This window comes from Oncorhynchus keta, chromosome 12 (genome assembly GCF_023373465.1).
Source record: "Oncorhynchus keta strain PuntledgeMale-10-30-2019 chromosome 12, Oket_V2, whole genome shotgun sequence".
Lineage (NCBI taxonomy): Eukaryota > Metazoa > Chordata > Actinopteri > Salmoniformes > Salmonidae > Oncorhynchus > Oncorhynchus keta.
In genome coordinates, this window is record NC_068432.1 from 6441771 (window position 1) to 6461540 (window position 19770).

General features: G+C 44.4%; 2 protein-coding genes across 4 annotated transcripts in view; one reads left to right on the forward strand and one right to left on the reverse strand.

Annotated features, from left to right (window-relative positions):
* Nucleotides 1-3782: 3782 nt before the first annotated feature.
* LOC118391757 (transcription factor Ovo-like 2) lies at nucleotides 3783-5395 on the forward strand. The gene is made up of 2 exons (XM_052457556.1): nucleotides 3783-3789; nucleotides 5031-5395. Exons 1-2 carry the CDS (start codon nucleotides 3783-3785, stop codon nucleotides 5393-5395), a joined length of 372 nt encoding a protein of 123 aa, XP_052313516.1.
* Nucleotides 5396-10868: 5473 nt separating this feature from the next.
* LOC118391758 (myotonin-protein kinase) overlaps nucleotides 10869-19770 on the reverse strand; it is a 38330-nt gene continuing 29428 nt past the window's right edge. For 2 of the 3 annotated variants that reach the window (XM_052457696.1, XM_052457694.1), the window contains exons 13-15: nucleotides 16068-16120; nucleotides 15243-15428; nucleotides 10869-14821 (exon numbers count right to left, since the gene is read on the reverse strand). In XM_052457696.1, coding sequence (XP_052313656.1) covers nucleotides 14720-14821; nucleotides 15243-15428; nucleotides 16068-16120 — 341 coding nt within the window. In that variant the 3' untranslated portion in view covers nucleotides 10869-14719. The remainder of the gene's footprint in view (nucleotides 14822-15242; nucleotides 15429-16067; nucleotides 16121-19770) is intronic. The other variant, XM_052457695.1, reaches the window with a different exon arrangement.

Here is a 19770-nt window from a genome sequence, read left to right on the forward strand (position 1 = left end):
CTTTGATAAATTCATATTTATAAGTAAGATGATCTGTATTTTATTTAGTTTGAATTGTAGTCTTGTATTTTTTAGGAAAGTTACAGGTTTGTTTAATCAGAGGATAGAATATTATAGAATAGCCTCACAGGCAGTTTGATACTGACGTTGCCTCATATGCTGGTTATTTCTCATGAATAATATGTCTGTGCATGTTCTGAGTCTGTCTCCCTACCTTTTCAGTGAGTGAGAATGCTGAGGTACAGTCTGCAACATTCAACTGCCTTGACCAACCCAAACCTGTGGCTCTGTCAGAGCCAGATACCCCCTCCTTGACTTCAGCACATGAGGCAGGGCCAATAAGTGGACAAGGACCAGTACCAGGGGAAGAACCAGGGTTAGGGCCAGGCAGGGGCCATGGTTGGTCTAATCTCCTCTCTCGGACCATGGGCCATAATCATTTTTATCACCATGTTGCACTGGCTCTGATCTCCCGAGCCAAGGTAAACGTTTACGAGCTATGCATGAAATGTCTGTTAAACGTTTACTTGAAAACTGGAAATCAAGTGATCCTCCATCATTGGGATGGTGCAAGAATCAAATGCATTATATTTGAATATTGAAAGGGTGTGGGCAACATAGAATGGCAGAGTGGCTCAGTTTGAGGTCATGTGACATCGAGGCTTGCAGACGCTGGAGATGGAGACAGTGGGAGCATGTGGGTCTGGGCAGGTGATATGTCGTTGATGTTTGTGTGCGTCTGTACGCTACATTTTGTCTGTGTATGTTTACATTGTTTGAAAAATACAAGCTTACCAAAAAATTGCTGTAAAACCACAGTTGTAGGGCTACCGTACATAGGTAGAGAGTTTTGGAATGCCAAATCAAGGCTGATACACTCTTTAAAAAAAGGGTTAAAGAAGGGTTCAAGTCATGATGTTGAAGGAATTGTCCGTAGAGCTCCGAGAAAGGATTGTGTTGAGGCACAGATCTGGTGAAGGGTACCAAAAAATGTCTGCAGCATTGAAGGTCCCCAAGAACATAGTGGCCTCCATCATTCTTAAATGGAAGAAGTTTGGAACCACCAAGAGCTGGGCGCCCAGCAAAACTGAGCAATCGAGGGAAAAGGACCTTGGTCAAGGAGGTGACCAAGAACCCGATGGTCACTCTGACAGAGCTCCAGAATTCCTGTGTGGAGATGGGCTAACCTTTCAGAAGGACATCAATGAAACCTGGCACCATCCCTATGTTGAAACAAGGTGGTGGCAGCATCATACTGTGGGGATGATTTTCAGCAGCAGGGACTGGGACACTAGTCAGGATCGAGGCAAAGATGAACAGAGCAAAGTATAGAGAGATCCTTGATGAAAACCTTCTCCAGAGCACCCAGGACCTCAGACGGGGGCGAAGGTTCACCTTCCAACAGGACATCGGATTCTGCTCTCTACCAAAGAATATTGAAGGAGAATATCAGCCATCAGTTTGTGACCTCAAGTTGAAGCGCACGTAGGTTCTACAGCAGGACAATGATCCAAAACGCAAGTCCACCTCCGAATGGCTTGAAGAAAAGAAAATTAAGGTTTTGGAGTGGCCTAGCCAAAGTCCGGACTTGAATCTGATTGAGATGCTATGGCGTGACCTTAAAAAGGCGGTTCATGCTCGAAAACCCTCCAATGTGGCTGAATTAAAACAATTCTGCAAAGAAGAGGGGGCCAAAATTCCTCCACAGCGATGTGAAAGACTCATTGCCAGTTATCGCAAACGCTTGATTGCAGTTGTTACTGCTGAGGGTGGCACAACCAGTTATTAGGTTTCGGGGGCAAGTACTTTTTCACATAGGGCCATGAAGGTCCGGATAGCTTTTTTACCTTAATAAATAAAATCATCACTTAACTGCATTTTGTGTTTACTTGGGTTATCTTTGTGTAATATTTACATTTATTTGATGCTCTGAAACATTTAAGTGTGACGTGCAAAAAAATAAGAAATCAGGAAGGGGCAAATACGTTTTCCACAGCACTGTACACACACACACACTAGTGGAGGCTTTAAAATTTGAAAACATTTAGATAGAACTATGCCAAATATATTCACGTCACTCAAAAATTGATTAAAACACACACTATTTTGCAAAGAAGGTCTACAGAAGCCCTGACAGGGTAGCACCTGGAGGACACCTAGCTTCCATCCTCCTCTGGATGCATTGACTTAAATACAAAACCTAGGAGGCTCATGGTTGTCCCCCACTTCCATAGACTTACACAGTAATTATGACAACTTCCGGAAGATGTCCTCCAACCTGTCAGAGCTCTTGCAGCATGAACTGACATGTTGTCCACCCAATCAAAGGACCATATAATGAATCTAGCACTGAAAGGATTAGCTACAGCTAGCTAGCACTGCAGTACATAAAATATTGTGAGTAGATGACTCGTAGAGAGAGAAAGACAATAGTTGAACAGTTTCGAACAAATTAATTTCTTCCAAAATGAAGGAGAAGCAAGAGAAATAGAGAGCGAGAGAGAGTGACTGGGACTGTAGGTAAAGTGGAAAAAAAGACACGTTTGGACACACTCATTCCAGGGTTTTTCTTTATTTGCACTATTTTCTACATTGTAGAATAATAGTGAAGACAAACTATGAAATAACACATGGAATAATGTAGTAACCAAAAAAGTGTTAAACAAGCATATAAAAACAGATTATTAAAACAAGTATTGCATTAGAACATAGCTAGATCTAAAACAATTGGATTGTATTTGAAAATCACTATTAGTTCAAGATTAGTAACACTAATCAGGCATTTTATGATAAACAGCCCAACTCATTTTGCTCCTAACAATTCTGGGCTCACGGTTCAAGCTTACTAAAATGGTTATTCAAAAAGTTTTAAACAGCATTTATAAAATATGTTATACATACAGTATAAGGAACCTTTAAAAAGTGCCACCCCCTCCCCTTATTTCCTCTCACCTCCTTGCCTCTCCTCCACTTCACTCCCTTCCCAAACTCTCCCCGCTCCACCCTTCTCTCACCTTTTCTTCACTCCCCTTCACATACTGCAAGTCCCTGTGCTCCAGTTGTAGCTCAATGGTTTCCAAAGTGTCTTTTATGTACCTCCAAGTAGACAGAAAGGTTCTTCTAATGGTTGGATGGACGGGATGTCTCAGCATGGCATTCACTTTTGAGCGAGGAGATTTGGAATTTCCAATGCTTTGGAATCTTTTATTTTTACATTTTCCTTTTCTCTTTCTCTTTTTCCAAGGTGGCTTGATGTTTCTTGATCTCTGTCTTTGTATTGTTCTTTCTTTGACCTTGACGTCTTTGCCTAAAACACAGTAAGCACTATTAGTATTGTAATCAATCGACCAATCAGTTAATCAATCAGTTATTCAATGAATCAATCAGCAAACCATTCAATAAAAAAACCCACAAAAAAAACATAATAGCATGGGCTTGGTTTAGTAATATAGAATAGAGCATAAATATAAGGAACTTTTGTGAACACAACTCAAGTATATCCTGAATAGTAAAGCATTAAAGTGCCCATCAGCAAGCTTGCTCTAACCTTGAGAGCCTTGACATTGGGTCATGTTCAGGAAGTGGGGGAGGGGTAAAATATGCCCTACCTGTTGCTCTGGCCTTTCTTCTCTCTTCGTCTCTCTCCATTGTTTCCTTAGAACACGCTTCTCTCTCTCACTGACATCCACTACCCTCTTCTTTTTCCATCTCCCTGTCTCTCTGTCATCTCTGTCTCTTTTTCTCAAGCTACTTTTGTCTTCTTTCTGGGTCTGTATCACGGCATGATCGGTAACGCTGCTGCATTTCTGGACCACTGAGTTATGGTGCCATTCCCTAACAGAGACTACTAATGACACCTGCCTCTGATTGAGAACCATACTAGGCCGAAACATAGAAATCTCAAAATCATAGAAAAACAAACAGACTGCCCACCCCTACTCATGCCCTGACCATACTAAATTATGACAAAACAAAGGAAATAAAGGTCAGAATGTGACACCCTGAGGGGCCTTATTGCTATTATAAACTGGTTTTCCAATTTAATTAGAGCAGTAAAAATAAATGTTTTGTCATACACGTGGTATACGGTCTGATATACCACAGCTGTCAGCAAATCAGCATTCAGGGCTCGAACCACCCAGTTTCTAATTTATATTTGAAATTGGTAACTCTAATGAACTTACCCTCTGCAGCAGAGATAACACTGGGTCTTTCTTTCCTGTGGCGGTCCTCACGAGAGCTAGTTTCATCATAGCGCTAGATGGTTTTTGCGACTACACTTGAAAAAACATGACTGCCCACCTTGACTTAACGTAATAATGGACTGTCATTTCTCTTTGCTTATTTGAGCTGTTCTTGCCATAATATGGACTTGGTCCTTTACCAAATAGGGCTATCTTCAAAGCTGTCATCAAGGCAAAGGGTTGTTACTTTGAAGAATCTCAAATCTAATCTCAAATCTAAAACATATTTTGATTTGTTTATCACTTTTAGGAGGAAATGGGAAGTAGTACAAACAAAGAAAAACCCTGGAATGAGTAGAAATCAGGGACACAAAATATTAAATACAGCAACAATAAATACAGTAATCGTGAAAAAAAGGATGACAGATATTTTAAAAAGTAGGACTATATAAAATAATAAATACATATGTTGAATATTTTATGACTTAAAAATATTGTAGAAGTGGATAAATAGCACGCAGGGACATGGCAAAAACACCTACATCCACTGAAAACAAAATGGTCAAAATGCATAAAATCCCCTTTTGAGAGTCATATCTTTTTTTTTTTTATAGTAAAGGACACCTAAACTTGATATTTTAAGCCCTTTGGAACGAAACATTTTAATCTAAATAAGAGGTGTTATTTCCTGGGGACAGAAAAGGCACCGCATAACAGGAATGAGCCAGCCTGCCCATGGAAGAAAATATTAAAAATGTTCGCAACAGAGGCATTTGGAATGTTATGAATTTCGAGATATGCATTATGAAATAAAACATGTTCAAACAGGGGTGAGTTTATTTTGAGCACCTGCCCCCGCACACACCCTCCTCACCCTCCCACCAGGTATCCGTCCGTACCGCTGTGAGCTGTGTGACAAGGCCTTCACCCAGCGCTGCTCCCTCGAATCCCACCTGAGGAAGATCCATGGCGTTTTCCAGCAGTATGCCCACCGCCAGCGTCGCTCCAAGATCTTCGTGTGCGAGGACTGCGGCTACACATCCAACCGGCCCGACGAGTACTTCCTCCACATGTGCCAGTGCCACCCGGGCAGCCAAGCCCTGCACCGCTACTACCGCCACCAGGCACATGAGGGCGCCAACAACATGCTCTCTCAACACAAACCCAGCCCCTTTTTTATTTATGCTACGGCTGGGTATGATATGGGTTAATTAATACTCCGGAGTGAAGTTTCACCTAGGTACAGATATAGGATCAGCTTCCCATTCCCAAACCTTAACCATTAGTAGGGAAGATGCAACATTTAGATGAGCGTCTACAGGCAACTTTACTTGTTTCTGCCTTAGCCAATTCCTTTGTTGTTACCTTGTCACAAAGTAGATAAAGTCTAGCACCAAGGCTAAATGCGTCACAAGCATTTCGCTACACCCGCAATGACATCCACTACACCCGCAATATCATCTGCTAAATATGTATATGTTGGCCTCCCGGATTTCGCAGTGGTCTAGGGCACTGGTAGCTGTGCCACCAGAGACTCTGGGTTCGCGCCCAGGCTCTGTCGCAGCTGGCCGCGACCGGGAGGTCCGTGGGGAGACGCACAATTGACCTAGCATCGTCCGGGTTAGGGAGGGTTTGGCCGCATAGGGATATCCTCGTCTCATCACGCACCATCGACTCCTGTGGTGGGCAGGGCGCAGTGCGCGCCAACCAGGTCGCCAGGTGCACGGTGTTTCCTCCGACACATTGGTGAGGCTGGCTTCCGGGTTGGATGCGCGCTGTGTTAAGAAGCAGTGTGGCTTGGTTGGGTTGTGTTTCGGAGGACGTATGGCTTTCGACCTTCGTCTCTCCCGAGTTGTCTCTCCCGAGATTTGTTTATCACTTTTCTGGTTACTACATGATTCATTCCATATGTGTTATTTCATAGTTTTAACTAATTAAGCGGTCTTCATGAGAGCCGGTTTCATTATCGTGCCTGAATTTTTTTGCGACTGCACTTAAAGAAACTTTCAAAGTTCTTGACATTTTCCCTATTGACTGACCTTCATGTCTTAAAGTAATGATGGACGGTTGTTTCTCTTTGCTTATTTGAGCTGTTCTTGCCATAATATGGACTTGGTCTTTTACCAAATGGTCTACTGTATACCAACCCTACCTTGTCACAACACAACTGATTGGATCAAACACAGGAATGGAAAGAAATTCCACAAATGTACTTTTAACAAGGCACACCTGTTAATTGAAAGGTGACTACCACATGAAGCTGGTTGAGAGAATGCCCTTTGAAAAATCTAAAATATATTTTTTGGATTTGTTTAACACTTTTTTTGGTTACTAGATGATTCCATATGTGTTATTTCATAGTTTGATGTCTTCCCTATTATTCTAGTAAAAATAAAGAAAAACCCTTGAATGAGTATGTGTCCAAACTTTGACTGGTACTATATATATATATATATATATATATATATATGAGAGATAATACACAGTGAATAACAAATATTAATCACAGTTAGAAAATAACATGGCTATATACAGTGAGTACTAGTACTGAGGCGGTGTGCAGTGGTACGAGGCAATTGAGTTAGTTATGTACTGTATATAGGTAGGGGTATATAGGTAGGGGTATATAGGTAGGGGTAAAGTGACTCGGCAACAGAATAGATAGTAGCAGCAGCGTATGTGCAAAAAAACAGTGAGTGAAAAAACAGGTCAATGCTCCAGAGTGACGCAACGGTCTAAGGTACTGCATCTCAGTGCAAGAGGCGTCACTACAGTCCCTGGTTTGAATCCAGGCTGCAGGACATCTGGCTGGGACTGGGAGTCCCATAGGGCGGTGCACAATTGGCCCAGCGTCGCCCAGGTTTGGCCGGGGTAGGCTGTCATTGTAAATATGAATTTGTTCTTAACTGACTTGCCTACTTAAATACAGGTTCAATAAAAAAAACATGCAGGTAGCCATTTGATTAGCTATTTAGCAGTCTTGTTTAGCAGTCTTGTGGCTTGGGGGGTAGAAGCTGTTCAGGGCCTTGTTGGCTCCAGACTTGAAGCACTGGTACTAATTGCTGTGCTGTAGCAGAGAGAACAGTCTGTGGCTTGAATGGCTGGAGTTTTTGACACATTTGACATTTGACACACGGGCCTTCCTCTGACACAGCCTGGTATAGAGGTCCTGGATGGCAGGGAGTTTGGCCCCAGTGATGTACTGGACCGTACGCACTACCCTCTGTAGCGCCTTGCGGTTGGATGCCAAGCAGTTGCCATACCAAGAGGTGATGCAGCCAGTCAAGATACTCTCGGTGATGCAGCCCTAGAACTTTTTGAGGATCTGGGGGCCCATGCCAAATCTTTTCAGCCTCCTGAGGGGGGAGAGGCGTTGTCATGCCCGCTTCACAACTGTGTTGGTGTGTTTGGACCATGATAAATCCTTAGTGATGTGGACACAGAGGAACTTGGAAGTTCTCGACCCGATCCACTACAGCCCCGTCAACGTGAATGGGGGCATGCTCAGCCCTCCGTTTCCTGTAGTCCCCGATCAGTTCCTTTATCTTACTAGCGATGAGGTTGTTGGCCTGGCACCACACTGTCAGGTCTCTGACCTTCTCCATATAGGCTGTCTCATAGTCGGGTCGTCTGCAAACTTAGTGATGGTGTTGGAGTCGTGCGTGGCCACGCGGTCGTGGGTGAATAGGGAGTCCAGGAGGGGACTTAGCACGCTCCCCTGAGGGGCCAGATGGGTTGTTGCCTACCCTTCTGAAGAGTGGCCCTTCAGAAAGTCCAAGATCCAGTTGCAAGGGGGAGGTGTTCAGTCCCAGGGAACTTATCTTAGTGATGAGTTGAGGGCACTATGGTGTTGAATGCTGAGCTGTAGTCAATGAATAGCATTCTCACGTAGGTGTTTATTTTGTCCAGGTGGGAAAGGGCATTGTAGAGTGCAATAGAGATTGCATCATGTCAAATCAAATCACATTTTTGCAATGTTATTGCGGGTGTAGCGAAATGCTTGTGTTCCTAGCTCCAACAGTGCAGTAATATCTAACAATTCACAACATTACACACATATCTAAAAGTAAAAGAATGGAATTAAGAAATATATGAATATTAGGACTAGCAATGTCGGAGTGGCATTGACAAAAATACAGTCTAATAGTATACAGTACATACATATGAAATGAGTAAAGCACTATGTAAACATTATTAAAGTGACTAGTGTACCATTATTAAAGTGACCAGTGATTCTGTGGATCTGTTGGGGCGGTATGCAAATTAGAGTGGGTCCAGGGTGTCTGGGATGATGGTCCAGGGTCCAGGGTGTCTGGCAATGACCAGCCTTTCAAAGCATTTTGTGTAAGTGTTATGGGTCGATAGTCATTTAGAAAGGTTACCTTGGTATTCTTGGACACAGTGACTACGGTGGTCGGCTTGAAACATGTAGGTAATACAGACTGTCAGGGAGAAGTTTAAATTGTCACTGAAGACACTTGCCAGCTGGCCAACGCATGCTCGGATAACGTGTCCTGATAATCCATCTGGCCCTGTGGTCTTGTGAGTGTTTCATAATTAACTACTTATGGTGTGATTGTGGCAACGTACAGGAACTCAAGTCCTTTTGTTCTCCTGATTTGGTATAACTTACTATCAAATTTCGACCACATTAACTCATTTTCAGGCCTGCATATTCCACCTCAAGCCGACACCGTGACAGCTCTCAAGGAACTACACTGAACTTTGTGCAAACTGGAAACCCCATATCCCAAGGCAACATTTATTGTAGCTGGGGACTTTAATTAATAAAGCAAATCTGAGGAAAACACTACCGAAGTTTATCCTACTGTTACAAGTTGACAACTTTTACGCTTACACAATTTCTATTTGGACCTAGAGATGAGTCAGGGGGTTTCTTAATTACTGTTCTTTTGGGTGTCGTGCATCCTCCATAGTGACTGCTGTACACAAATGGTACATGGGCTTAAACTATTACGGACTACAACTGGAAACCCAGAGTTGTAGTCCGTAATAGTTTTCAAGCCCTGCCACATCCGACGAGCATCAGAGCAGTGTGGTAGGATTCAGTCTGAATCCTGTATTGACGCTTTGCTTGTTTGATGGTTCGTCTGAGGGCATAGTGGGATTTCTTATAAGCGTCCGGATCAGTCTCCGGCTCCTTGAAAGTGGCAGCTGCCAAGTGACGCGAGCCTACCAGACGAGCTAAATGCCTTTCATGCTCGCTTCGATGCAAGCAACACTGACGCATGCATAAGAGCACCAGCTGTTCTGGATGACCGTGTGATAATGCTTTCGGTAGCCGATGTGAACAAAACCTTTAAACAGGTCAACATTCACAAAGCTGCTGGGCCAGACGGATTACCAGGACGTGTACTCAAAACATGCACGGACCAACTGTCAAGTGTCTGCACTGACATTTTCAATCTCTCCCTGACTGAGTCTGTAATACCTACATGGCTCACATCAACAGCATCCTCCCGGACACCCTAGACCCACTCCAATTTGCATACCGCCCCAACATATCCACAGATGACGCAATCTCAATCGCACTCCACACTGCCTTTTTTCACCTGAACATAAGGAACACCTATGTGAGAATGCTGTTCATTGACTACAGCTCAACGTTCAACACCATAGTGCCCACGAAGTTCATCACTAAGCTAAGGACTCTGGGACTAAACACCTCCCTCTGCAACTGGATCCTGGACTTCCTGACGGGCCGCCCCCAGGTGGTAAGAGTAGGCAGTAACATGTCTGCCAGGCTCATCCTTAACCTTGGGGCCCCTCAGGGGTGTGTACTTAGTCCCCTCCTGTATTCCTGGTTCACCCATGACTACGTGGCCAAACACGACTCCAACAACATCATTAAGTTTGCTGACGACACAGTAGTGGTAGGCCTGATCACCGACAATGATGATGAGACTGCCTCTAGGGAGGAGGTCAGAGAACTGGCAGTGTGGTGCCAGGACAACAACCTCTTCCTCAATGTGAGCAAGACTAAGGAGCATGGACTACAGGAAAAGGCGGGCCGACTAGGCCCCCATTAACATCGACGGGGCTGTAGTAGAGCAGGTCGAGAGTTTCAAGTTCCTTGGTGTCCACATCAACCACATGTATAAATAGTTTGTGGTCCAAACATACCACAACATTCCCCCTCAGGAGACTGAAAAGATTTGGCATGGGTCCCCAGATCCTCAAAAGGCACACACCTGTCTAGATAAGGTCCCACAGTTGACAGTGCATGTCAGAGCAAAAACCAAGCCATGAGGTTGAAGGAATTATCCATAGAGCTCCGAGACAGGATTGTGTCGAGGCACAGATCTGGGGAAGAGTACCAAAAACGTTTTGCAACATTGTAAACGTGACATTTCAGATTTTTTTAAATACAAATTTGAAAAGAATTTAAAAACCTATTTTTATTTTGTCATTATGGGGTATTGTGTGTAGATTGATGAGGGAAAAAAACTATTTGACACATTTTAGACGGGTGTGGCGGAAATAGCAGAATCCACTAATTTGAAGGGGTGCTTTTGCACATACTTTAGGTCATGTATTGTCGTTGTCACAGCAAAAAGTAATTATTCCCTTAAAAATTATGCATGTTTGACGATGCGTTTCATAATTTTTCGACCACATAGGGGCACTATAGGCTATGTCATACTTCATTCATGAGCCAATCGAGATAGATCCATAATAAAGATTTTATTAGTATAATTCCTATGGTTTCCAAAATATTATTAAATATGTGCAATTAAACGTTAAGGCATCTCAGTAATACAATATATATATATATAAACTGAGTATACCAAACATTAGGAACACCTTCCTAATACTGAGTTGCACCCCGCCCCCTCCCTTTTGCCCTCAGAAGAGCTGCAATCCGTTGCGGCATGGACTCTTCAAAGTGTCGAAAGCGGTCCACAGGGACGCTGGCCCATGTTGAGTCCAATACTTCCCACAGTTGTGTCAAGTTTGCTGGATGTCCTTTGGGTGGTGGACCATTCTTGAAACACACAGCAAACTGTCGAGCATGAAAAACCCAGCAGCGTTTCAGTTCTTGACATAAATCGGTACGCTTGGCACCTACTACCATACCCCGTTCAAAAGCACTTAAATGCTTTGTCTTGCCCATTCACCCTCCGAGTGGCACACATACACAATCTATGTGTCAATTGTCTCAAGGTTTAAAAATCCTTCTTCAACCTGTCTCCTCCCCTTCATCTACACAGATTGAAGTGGATTTAACAAGTTACATCAATAAGGGATCATAGCCTTCACCTGGATTCACCTGGTCAGTCTATGTCATGGAAAGAGCAGGTGTTCTTAATCTTTTGTATACTCCATGTATAATACCACCTCTTTTAAACAAAATGAAGTCACAAATGTATGACATTTTATAGTACCCAGTGAGTGACAATCGTGCTCTTCCTCATGCACATCTCAAGTATTGCTCAAATACAAAAGGCCTTGCAACCTACAGTACACAGTGCATATATTGTAGTATACAGCCCCACGATGAAGGTGTCATGATACCCATAACCCTAGAGGTCAAACAGGTAAATATATTGATTTAAGTCACTTTGTCCTAGAGAGATTTACACATCTATCAAAACATCACGCCAGGGTAAGCCTGCACAAAACACAGCCCTTATAATAAGTGTTTCTAAAATCCCCTATGTGAAAAATGGTGGAAAAAACGATTTGAACCATTTCCCTATTTGACGGCTAGATTTTGTGGGTATTATGACTCATACTGTGGTACTCTATACATACAGTTTCTCTCAAAATCCAGTATAATTCTCTTACATGCCTCAATGTCCATAGGAACATTTTAGGCCTATATGATTTAAAATGTCTTACCAAACAGCAAGGAGTATATACAAAAGCATGTTGACAGCATAATAGCTAGCACAGGACACATAGTTTGGGATTCAAACCAATAGCCTTGTGTTGGTTACTTGGCTATACTGGACTTATGTCCCATAGCTCTCCAACATATATCCTTAGTGCACATCATCTATAGTGTAACCTATCTCTGGTCAAGGTCATTATGGCGCTTAGCCTTCCTGTTTGTAGGAAGGCTCACTGTCAGCAAGCTGCATGTAACACCCTGAGCCAGACCTAATTCTAACTTTACAACGCCAGAAAACGTTAACAGACACACATGCCTCAGATCTCTCTATCCTTAATCTGGTTCCCAGACACTTCCACCCAAAAGGAAGAGTTGCAAAGAAAAAGCCATATCTCAGACTGGCCAATAAAAATAAAATATTAAGATGGGCAAAAGATCAGACACTGGATAGAGGAACTCTGCCTAGAAGGTCAGCATCCCAGAGTCTCCTCTTCACTGTTGACGTTGAGACTGGTGTTTTGCAGGTACTATTTAATGAAGCTACCGGTTGATCACTTGTGAGGCGTCTGTTTTTCAAACTAGACACTCTAATGTACTTGTCCTCTTGTTCAGTTGTGCACCGGGGCCTCCCACTCCTCTTTCTATTCTGGTTAGACACTGTTTGCGCTGTTCTGTGAAGGGAGTAGTACACAGTATGAGATCTTCAGTTTCTTGGCAATTTCTTGCATGGAATAGCCTTAATTTCTCAGAACAAGAATAGACTGATGAGTTTCAGAAGATAGGTCTGTGTTTCTGGCCATTTTGAGGCTGTAATCGAACCCACAAATTCTGATGCTCCAGATACTCAACTAGTCTAAAGAAGGCCCGTTGTATTGCTTCTTTAATCAGAACCGTTTTCAGCTATGCTAACATAATTGCAAAAGGGTTTTCTAATGATCAATTCGACTTTTAAAATGACAAACTGGGATTAGCTAACACAACGTGCCATTGGAACACAGGAGTGATGGTTGCTGATAATGGGCCTCTGTACGCCTATGTAGATATTCCATAAAAAATCTGTCGTTTCCAGCAACAAGTCATTTACAACATTAACAATGTCTACACTGTATTTCTGATCAATTTCATGTTTTAATGGACAATTCTTTTTTGCTTTTCTTTCAAAAACAAGGACATTTCCAAGTGACGGCAAACTTTTCAACGGTAGTGTATATTAAATATTCATTATTAATATACGCCTACTGTATAATAGCTAGCAAATGAATGACCTAACTAACGTTAGCCTGTCTAGCTGGAACTTCTGAAGGAGAATGTTTTTTTTTCTACAATTTCCAAAAGTGCATTAGTAGCACAATTTCTAACTTATTTGCATTCGTTTTTTACTTCCACTTTTATGTTGACTTCTCCATTGATGTTTAAGTTTTCGCTGACTTTTCTTAGCGGGTGTATAATCGTCGCAAATTGAATTATGGGGAGTTTCAGGCCCTGGAGTGAGCATAATTGTACACTCGCAAAGCCGACTTAAAACGAGAGCTGGCGGGCTTATGTTGCAAATTTCCCTTGCTTGGCTAAACATTTGGACCACCCTCCAAGATGGCGACGGGGATTTCCCCAAGGGCTTAAGACGAGGGCAAGTGGACGAGGGTATGTCTTTTAAGTGTTTGGACCGCAGCCCAGATCTAACGGTCGTCTCGGGCCGAAATGCATGTGCAGGCTGTCAAATCAAAGCCACCCCTTCAATATAAGTTGTCAATTTCACAAGGTTGGATTAGTAACATGTTCAACTACTTAAGACATTGGCTCGGATCTAGGTTGTGCCTTTAGATTTTGAGAAAATGAACAACTAAGGAATCATTTTCTTCTCAAACACCAACCCCCGGCCTGGTCCGTTTGGTCTATTTCGCAAGCATTCCCGGAAGTCTCGTGATGTTTAAGTCTCGTTGATATCCCAGGATTATATGCGCTGTTCCCAATAGCCTGGGGACAAGGTTACTCTATCCTTAACCTTCAGTCAGCGCTCGCTCAATATTGTACTGTACTGGTGATTTATGTACTCCAAACAGGCTTATCTAAAATGCCTTTAAATCAGAGCCTGTAGTCTAGTGCAACAAATATCTCTCAGACGACTCAACACAATCCACTCTTAGAAGCATAGATACAAAGTACAATGGAGAACTCAAACAGTAAATAACCATTAGATGGTGCTGTTAATAAGTCATGCCACTAATATTGGGCAAAATGCATCAATGTCCAGGTGGGCTGGAGAGTGTTGGCTTATGGATGATGCTGATTGGCCCCCCTGGCTGTCACTCAAACCAGCAATGTCTTTTTTCTATGGTGTCTTCTTTGTTTTCAGTGTTCACTTTTACCTCCGTCCCATTGGTAGTTTAGGAGATGTCCTTCATTTGATTATTTACATCTCCTCATTCCTTCTAGTGACAGTCATTAGCTTTCCCATGTCTGTCCAACTGCAAGTTTCCAGTTCTGCTGCCCCCATTGCTCTCAGCTTATTTATGCCCCAGTACTCTGCTCAGTGCCATGAGTAGCATTGTCTTTAGCACCCACCCACCCACCCACCATACTCAAAACTCTCTCATTCCAAGATACTGTAATAGGACTCCTCGGTGGAATAGAGAAGTCTGTCATTCCCAACTATAGTGAGGGTGGGGGTGGGGGGGGGGGTTCAGGAGATTTCAGCACAGCAGTGTCTGTCCCAGGCTTGGGGCTCTCCCCCCTCCGCACACACTAACAGGTAGGACTCAGTCCTCTCCTGTGGCCAGCGCACCTGAGAGAGACAATGAGATGAAGAGAGAGGAGGCGAGAGAGGGAAAGGAGAGGGAGACATACAAGGGGAGAAACATAAGGGAAAGGGAGAAGAGAGGGAGAGAGAAAGGTGGAGACATTGTGGTAAGGATGGGGAGAGAGTGCAAGTGAGCGCAGAGAAGGAAAGATGCAGTCAGTAAGGGAGGGATAGAGAACATGAAGAGGAAACAAGAGAAAATAAGTCATTTTTTCATCAAGCATATATCACTCTAAAGATTTACACCACTTGTGTCCCAAATGGCACCCTATTTCCTATATAGTGCACTACATTTGACCAACCCCTATGGGTCCTGGTCAAAAGTAGCACACTAAATACGGAATAGGGTATAATTTAGGATGAAAGCATTGTTTCTAGTCCCCATGAAGATGTTGCCATTTCCTACCCTGTGGAAGAGCAGCAGGTGGCGGTGGAGAGGGATCACCAGCGGGTAGTGACAGGCAGGGGGTGATCTTTTTCCCTGAAACACACTCACAGTCAGCCACTGAACAGGATTGCAGGCCGTGGTATAGATGCAGCCTTTTTTTGTGTGCGAGTCACAGCACAGCACAGCACAGCATGCCGCACTCGTCTGGGACAAAATCCGTGAAAGAAAAGCAGACACAAAATAAATGGTTATTTCCCTGGGGATGATGAAGACACGTGGCATTGGTAAATTCAATTGAATGCAGCAAAATATTTTTCCCCAGGCGAGTGTGGCATGCTGTGCTGTGACGCGCGCAAAAAAGACTGCATTTGTAACATTTTATTTGGATAGTACCTTACCGATGGTTTACAGGCCACATTTATCCAATCTCACCCTACCCCGAACACCATCAAAGGGTACAGACCAGAAAATTGTATCAACCATCTATAGAGGACCATCCAAATAAAGTGGGATACATTGCAGGAGCATAAATAGGGGTTGGTGTCGATTGTGAGGGAGGAAAGAGCTTGTTTTCTTCTCTTTACCTCTATATCCTCATGAAAATGTACACACATTCTCTGTATATACCGGAAAACAAGGCTAATATTACTTGATAAAAGACGTTTCCAAACTGACAGAGCAGAGAGCCAAACATGTGTTTTGTATGCCCTCATAAAGCCTTTGATAATCTCAGAGAGAGAGAGAGAGAGAGAGAGAGAGAGAGAGAGAGAGAGAGAGAGAGAGAGAGAGAGAGAGAGAGAGAGAGAAAGAGAGAGAAAGAGTGAGAGCGTGAGTAAGGCTTACATTGTCCAGACAGTGGGCAGGCAGAGAAAGAGACGACGGGCAGACACGCAGTTCTGTGATTGGAGAAGAGAGAGGTATATTAGAACAGCGCAAGACAGCAGGGGCCTGTTCAGGATGATGAAACATTACAGGAACGTTATGGAACAGATATGGTTGTCTGTCACCCAGAATTGGGGATTAGCTGTATCGTGTCAGCTCTATTCATGACATTTCTATCTGCAACATTCCACAACGTTTGCCTACTGGACATGGCGGCAAAGGACTATGTAGCGCCACTGCTGCAGGTGACTGTTTTGGGTGGGTGCACGGCTGATGAGCCAGCAGACTTTGCCATCCTTGTGAAAAAGACAACAATAATCATTTCAGCAGGAGTGATTGCGTGAGTGAATCGGTGTGTGAAAGTGAGCGGGAGAGAGAGACAGTGATGAAAATGAAGGGATTGGAAAGGGTGAGAGGGATTGCCAGTATTTCTTGAAAACCTTAAAAAGGTACCGTACATATTTCTTGAAAACCTTAAAGGGCCCCTGCAGAGGAAGTTGCTGTCACACTTTTGACTTAATTCCTAGTGCGGAAATGCTGGTTTAGTTTCACCCTACGAACACCGACATATGGCTCCTTATAACTATTGATTGATCGGGCTGTAAGTGCTGTTGTTGTGATGTGGAAACATCTAGGAGCAACAATGGCTCAGCCGCGAAGTGGTAGGTCACACAAGCTCACAGAACGGGGCAGCCGGGTGCTGAAGCGCGTTGCGGATAAAGATTGTCTGTCCTCGGTTGCAGCACTCACTACCCAGTTCCAAACTGTCTCTGAAAGCACAATAACCTTTCGTCAGGAGCTTCATGAAATTGGGTTTCAATGGCCGAGTGGCACACAAGCCTAAGATCACAATGCGTAATGCTGGAGGCTGGAGTGGTTAAAAGCTTGCCGCCATTAGATTCTGGAGCAGTGGAAATGCGTTCTCTGGAGTGATGAATCATGCTTCATCTGGCAGTCCGACGGACGAATCTGGGTTTGGCGGATGCCAGGAGAACGCTACCTGCCCCAATGCATAGTGCCAACTGTAAAGTTTTGTGGAGGAGGAATAATGGTCTGGGGCTGTTTTTCATGATTCGAGCAAGGCCCCTTTAGTTCCAGTGAAGGGAAATCTTAAATCTGCAGCATACAATGACATTCTAGACGATTCTGTGCTTCCAACTTTGTGGCAACAGATTGAAGGCCCTTTGAAGGTTTCAGCATGACAATGCCCCGTGCACAAAGCAAGGTCCATACAGAAATCGTTTGTGGAGATCGTTGTGGAAGAACTTGACTGGCCTGCACAGAGCCCTGACCTCAACCCCATCGAACACCTTTGGGATGAATTGGAATGCTGACTGCGAGCCAGGCCTCACCACCCAATATCCGTGCCCGACCTCACTAATGCTGTTGTGGCTGAATGGAAGCAAGTCCCCGCAGCAACGTTCCAACATCTAGTGGAAAGCCTTTCCAGAAGAGTGGAGGCTGTTATAGCAGAAAAGGGGGGACAAATTCCATGCCCATGATTTGGGAATGAGATTTCCGACGAGCTGGTGTCCACATACTTTTGGTAATGTAGTGTATCAGGTAATCCTACTGTATGTTCCTTATTATTTACTTAGTATTATCAAATTCACGCAGATACTGTATTACATTGTTGATGTGTATGGAGTGAAAAATAACTAGTTAGCTTAACACCAGTGTTCCCGTAGCACTCACATCTATAGCCATGAAATGCTTTGAAAGGCTGGTCATGGCTCACACCAACACCACCCCCCATACACCCTGGACCCACTCCAATTTGCATACCGTCCCAGCACATCCACAGCTGACGCAATCTCCAGGGATGCAAACTGGTGAGGGCCCAAAAAGGTGACACGTTTTTTTGCACTGAAACATTTAACAAAATCCCTGCTAGGGGGAAATGCAGGTTTTAACTAATTAAACAACAAAGAATATGATCTACATGATCAGTCTCTGTGTGTAAAATAAAATGTGGTTATGTGAAACTAACTCACAGCTAAATGTTTTTAAAGAAAGCAAACCAATGTTATTTGTTGCCGAGACTTTACTGCAAATGAGACTCAAGTCTTGAGAAAAAAACAATACACTAATATTGCAGTTCCATGTTGCATCCATGACAGCCTTTATAATAGAACGTTTGTGAACACACACATCTACATATTGCACTTGTGAAAACCCCAACAACCTGCCCGCTTGACCCTATCCCCTCCTCTCTTCTCCAGACCATTTCCGGAGACCTTCTCCCTTACCTCACCTTGCTCATCAACTCATCCCTGACCGCTGGCTACGTCCCTTCCGTCTTCAAGAGAGCGAGAGTTGCACCCCTTCTGAAAAAACCTACACTCGATCCCTCCGATGTCAACAACTACAGACCAGTATCCCTTCTTTCTTTTCTCTCCAAAACTCTTGAACGTGCCGTTCTTGGCCAGCTCTCCCGCTATCTCTCTCAGAATGACCTTCTTGATCCAAATCTGTCAGGTTTCAAGACTAGTCATTCAACTGAGACTGCTCTTCTCTGTATCACGGAGGCGCTCCGCACCGCTAAAGCTAACTCTCTCTCCTCTGCTCTCATCCTTCTAGACCTATCGGCTGCCTTCGATACTGTGAACCATCAGATCCTCCTCTCCACCCTCTCCGAGTTGGGCATCTCCGGCGCGGCCCACGCTTGGATTGCGTCCTACCTGACAGGTCGCTCCTACCAGGTGGCGTGGCGAGAATCTGTCTCCTCACCACGCGCTCTCACCACTGGTGTCCCCCAGGGCTCTGTTCTAGGCCCTCTCCCATTCTCGCTATACACCAATTCACTTGGCTCTGTCATAACCTCACATGGTCTCTCCTATCATTGCTATGCAGACGACAGACAATTAATCTTCTCCTTTCCCCCTTCTGATGACCAGGTGGCGAATCGCATCTCTGCATGTCTGGCAGACATATCAGTGTGGATGACGGATCACCACCTCAAGCTGAACCTCGGCAAGACGGAGCTGCTCTTCCTCCCGGGGAAGGACTGCCCGTTCCATGATCTCGCCATCACGGTTGACAACTCCATTGTGTCCTCCTCCCAGAGCGCTAAGAACCTTGGCGTGATCCTGGACAACACCCTGTCGTTCTCAACTAACATCAAGGCGGTGGCCCGTTCCTGTAGGTTCATGCTCTACAACATCCGCAGAGTACGACCCTGCCTCACACAGGAAACGGCGCAGGTCCTAATCCAGGCACTTGTCATCTCCCGTCTGGATTACTGCAACTTGCAGGCTGGGCTCCCTGCCTGTGCCATTAAACCCCTACAACTCATCCAGAACGCCGCAGCCCGTCTGGTGTTCAACCTTCCCAAGTTCTCTCACGTCACCCCGCTCCTCCGCTCTCTCCACTGGCTTCCAGTTGAAGCTCGCATCCGCTAGAAGACCATGGTGCTTGCCTACGGAGCTGTGAGGGGAACGGCACCTCAGTACCTCCAGACTCTGATCAGGCCCTACACCCAAACAAGGGCACTGCGTTCATCCACCTCTGGCCTGCTCGCCTCCCTACCACTGAGGAAGTACAGTTCCCGCTCAGCCCAGTCAAAACTGTTCGCTGCTCTGGCCCCCCAATGGTGGAACAAACTCCCTCACGACGCCAGGACAGCGGAGTCAATCACCACCTTCCGGAGACACCTGAAACCCCA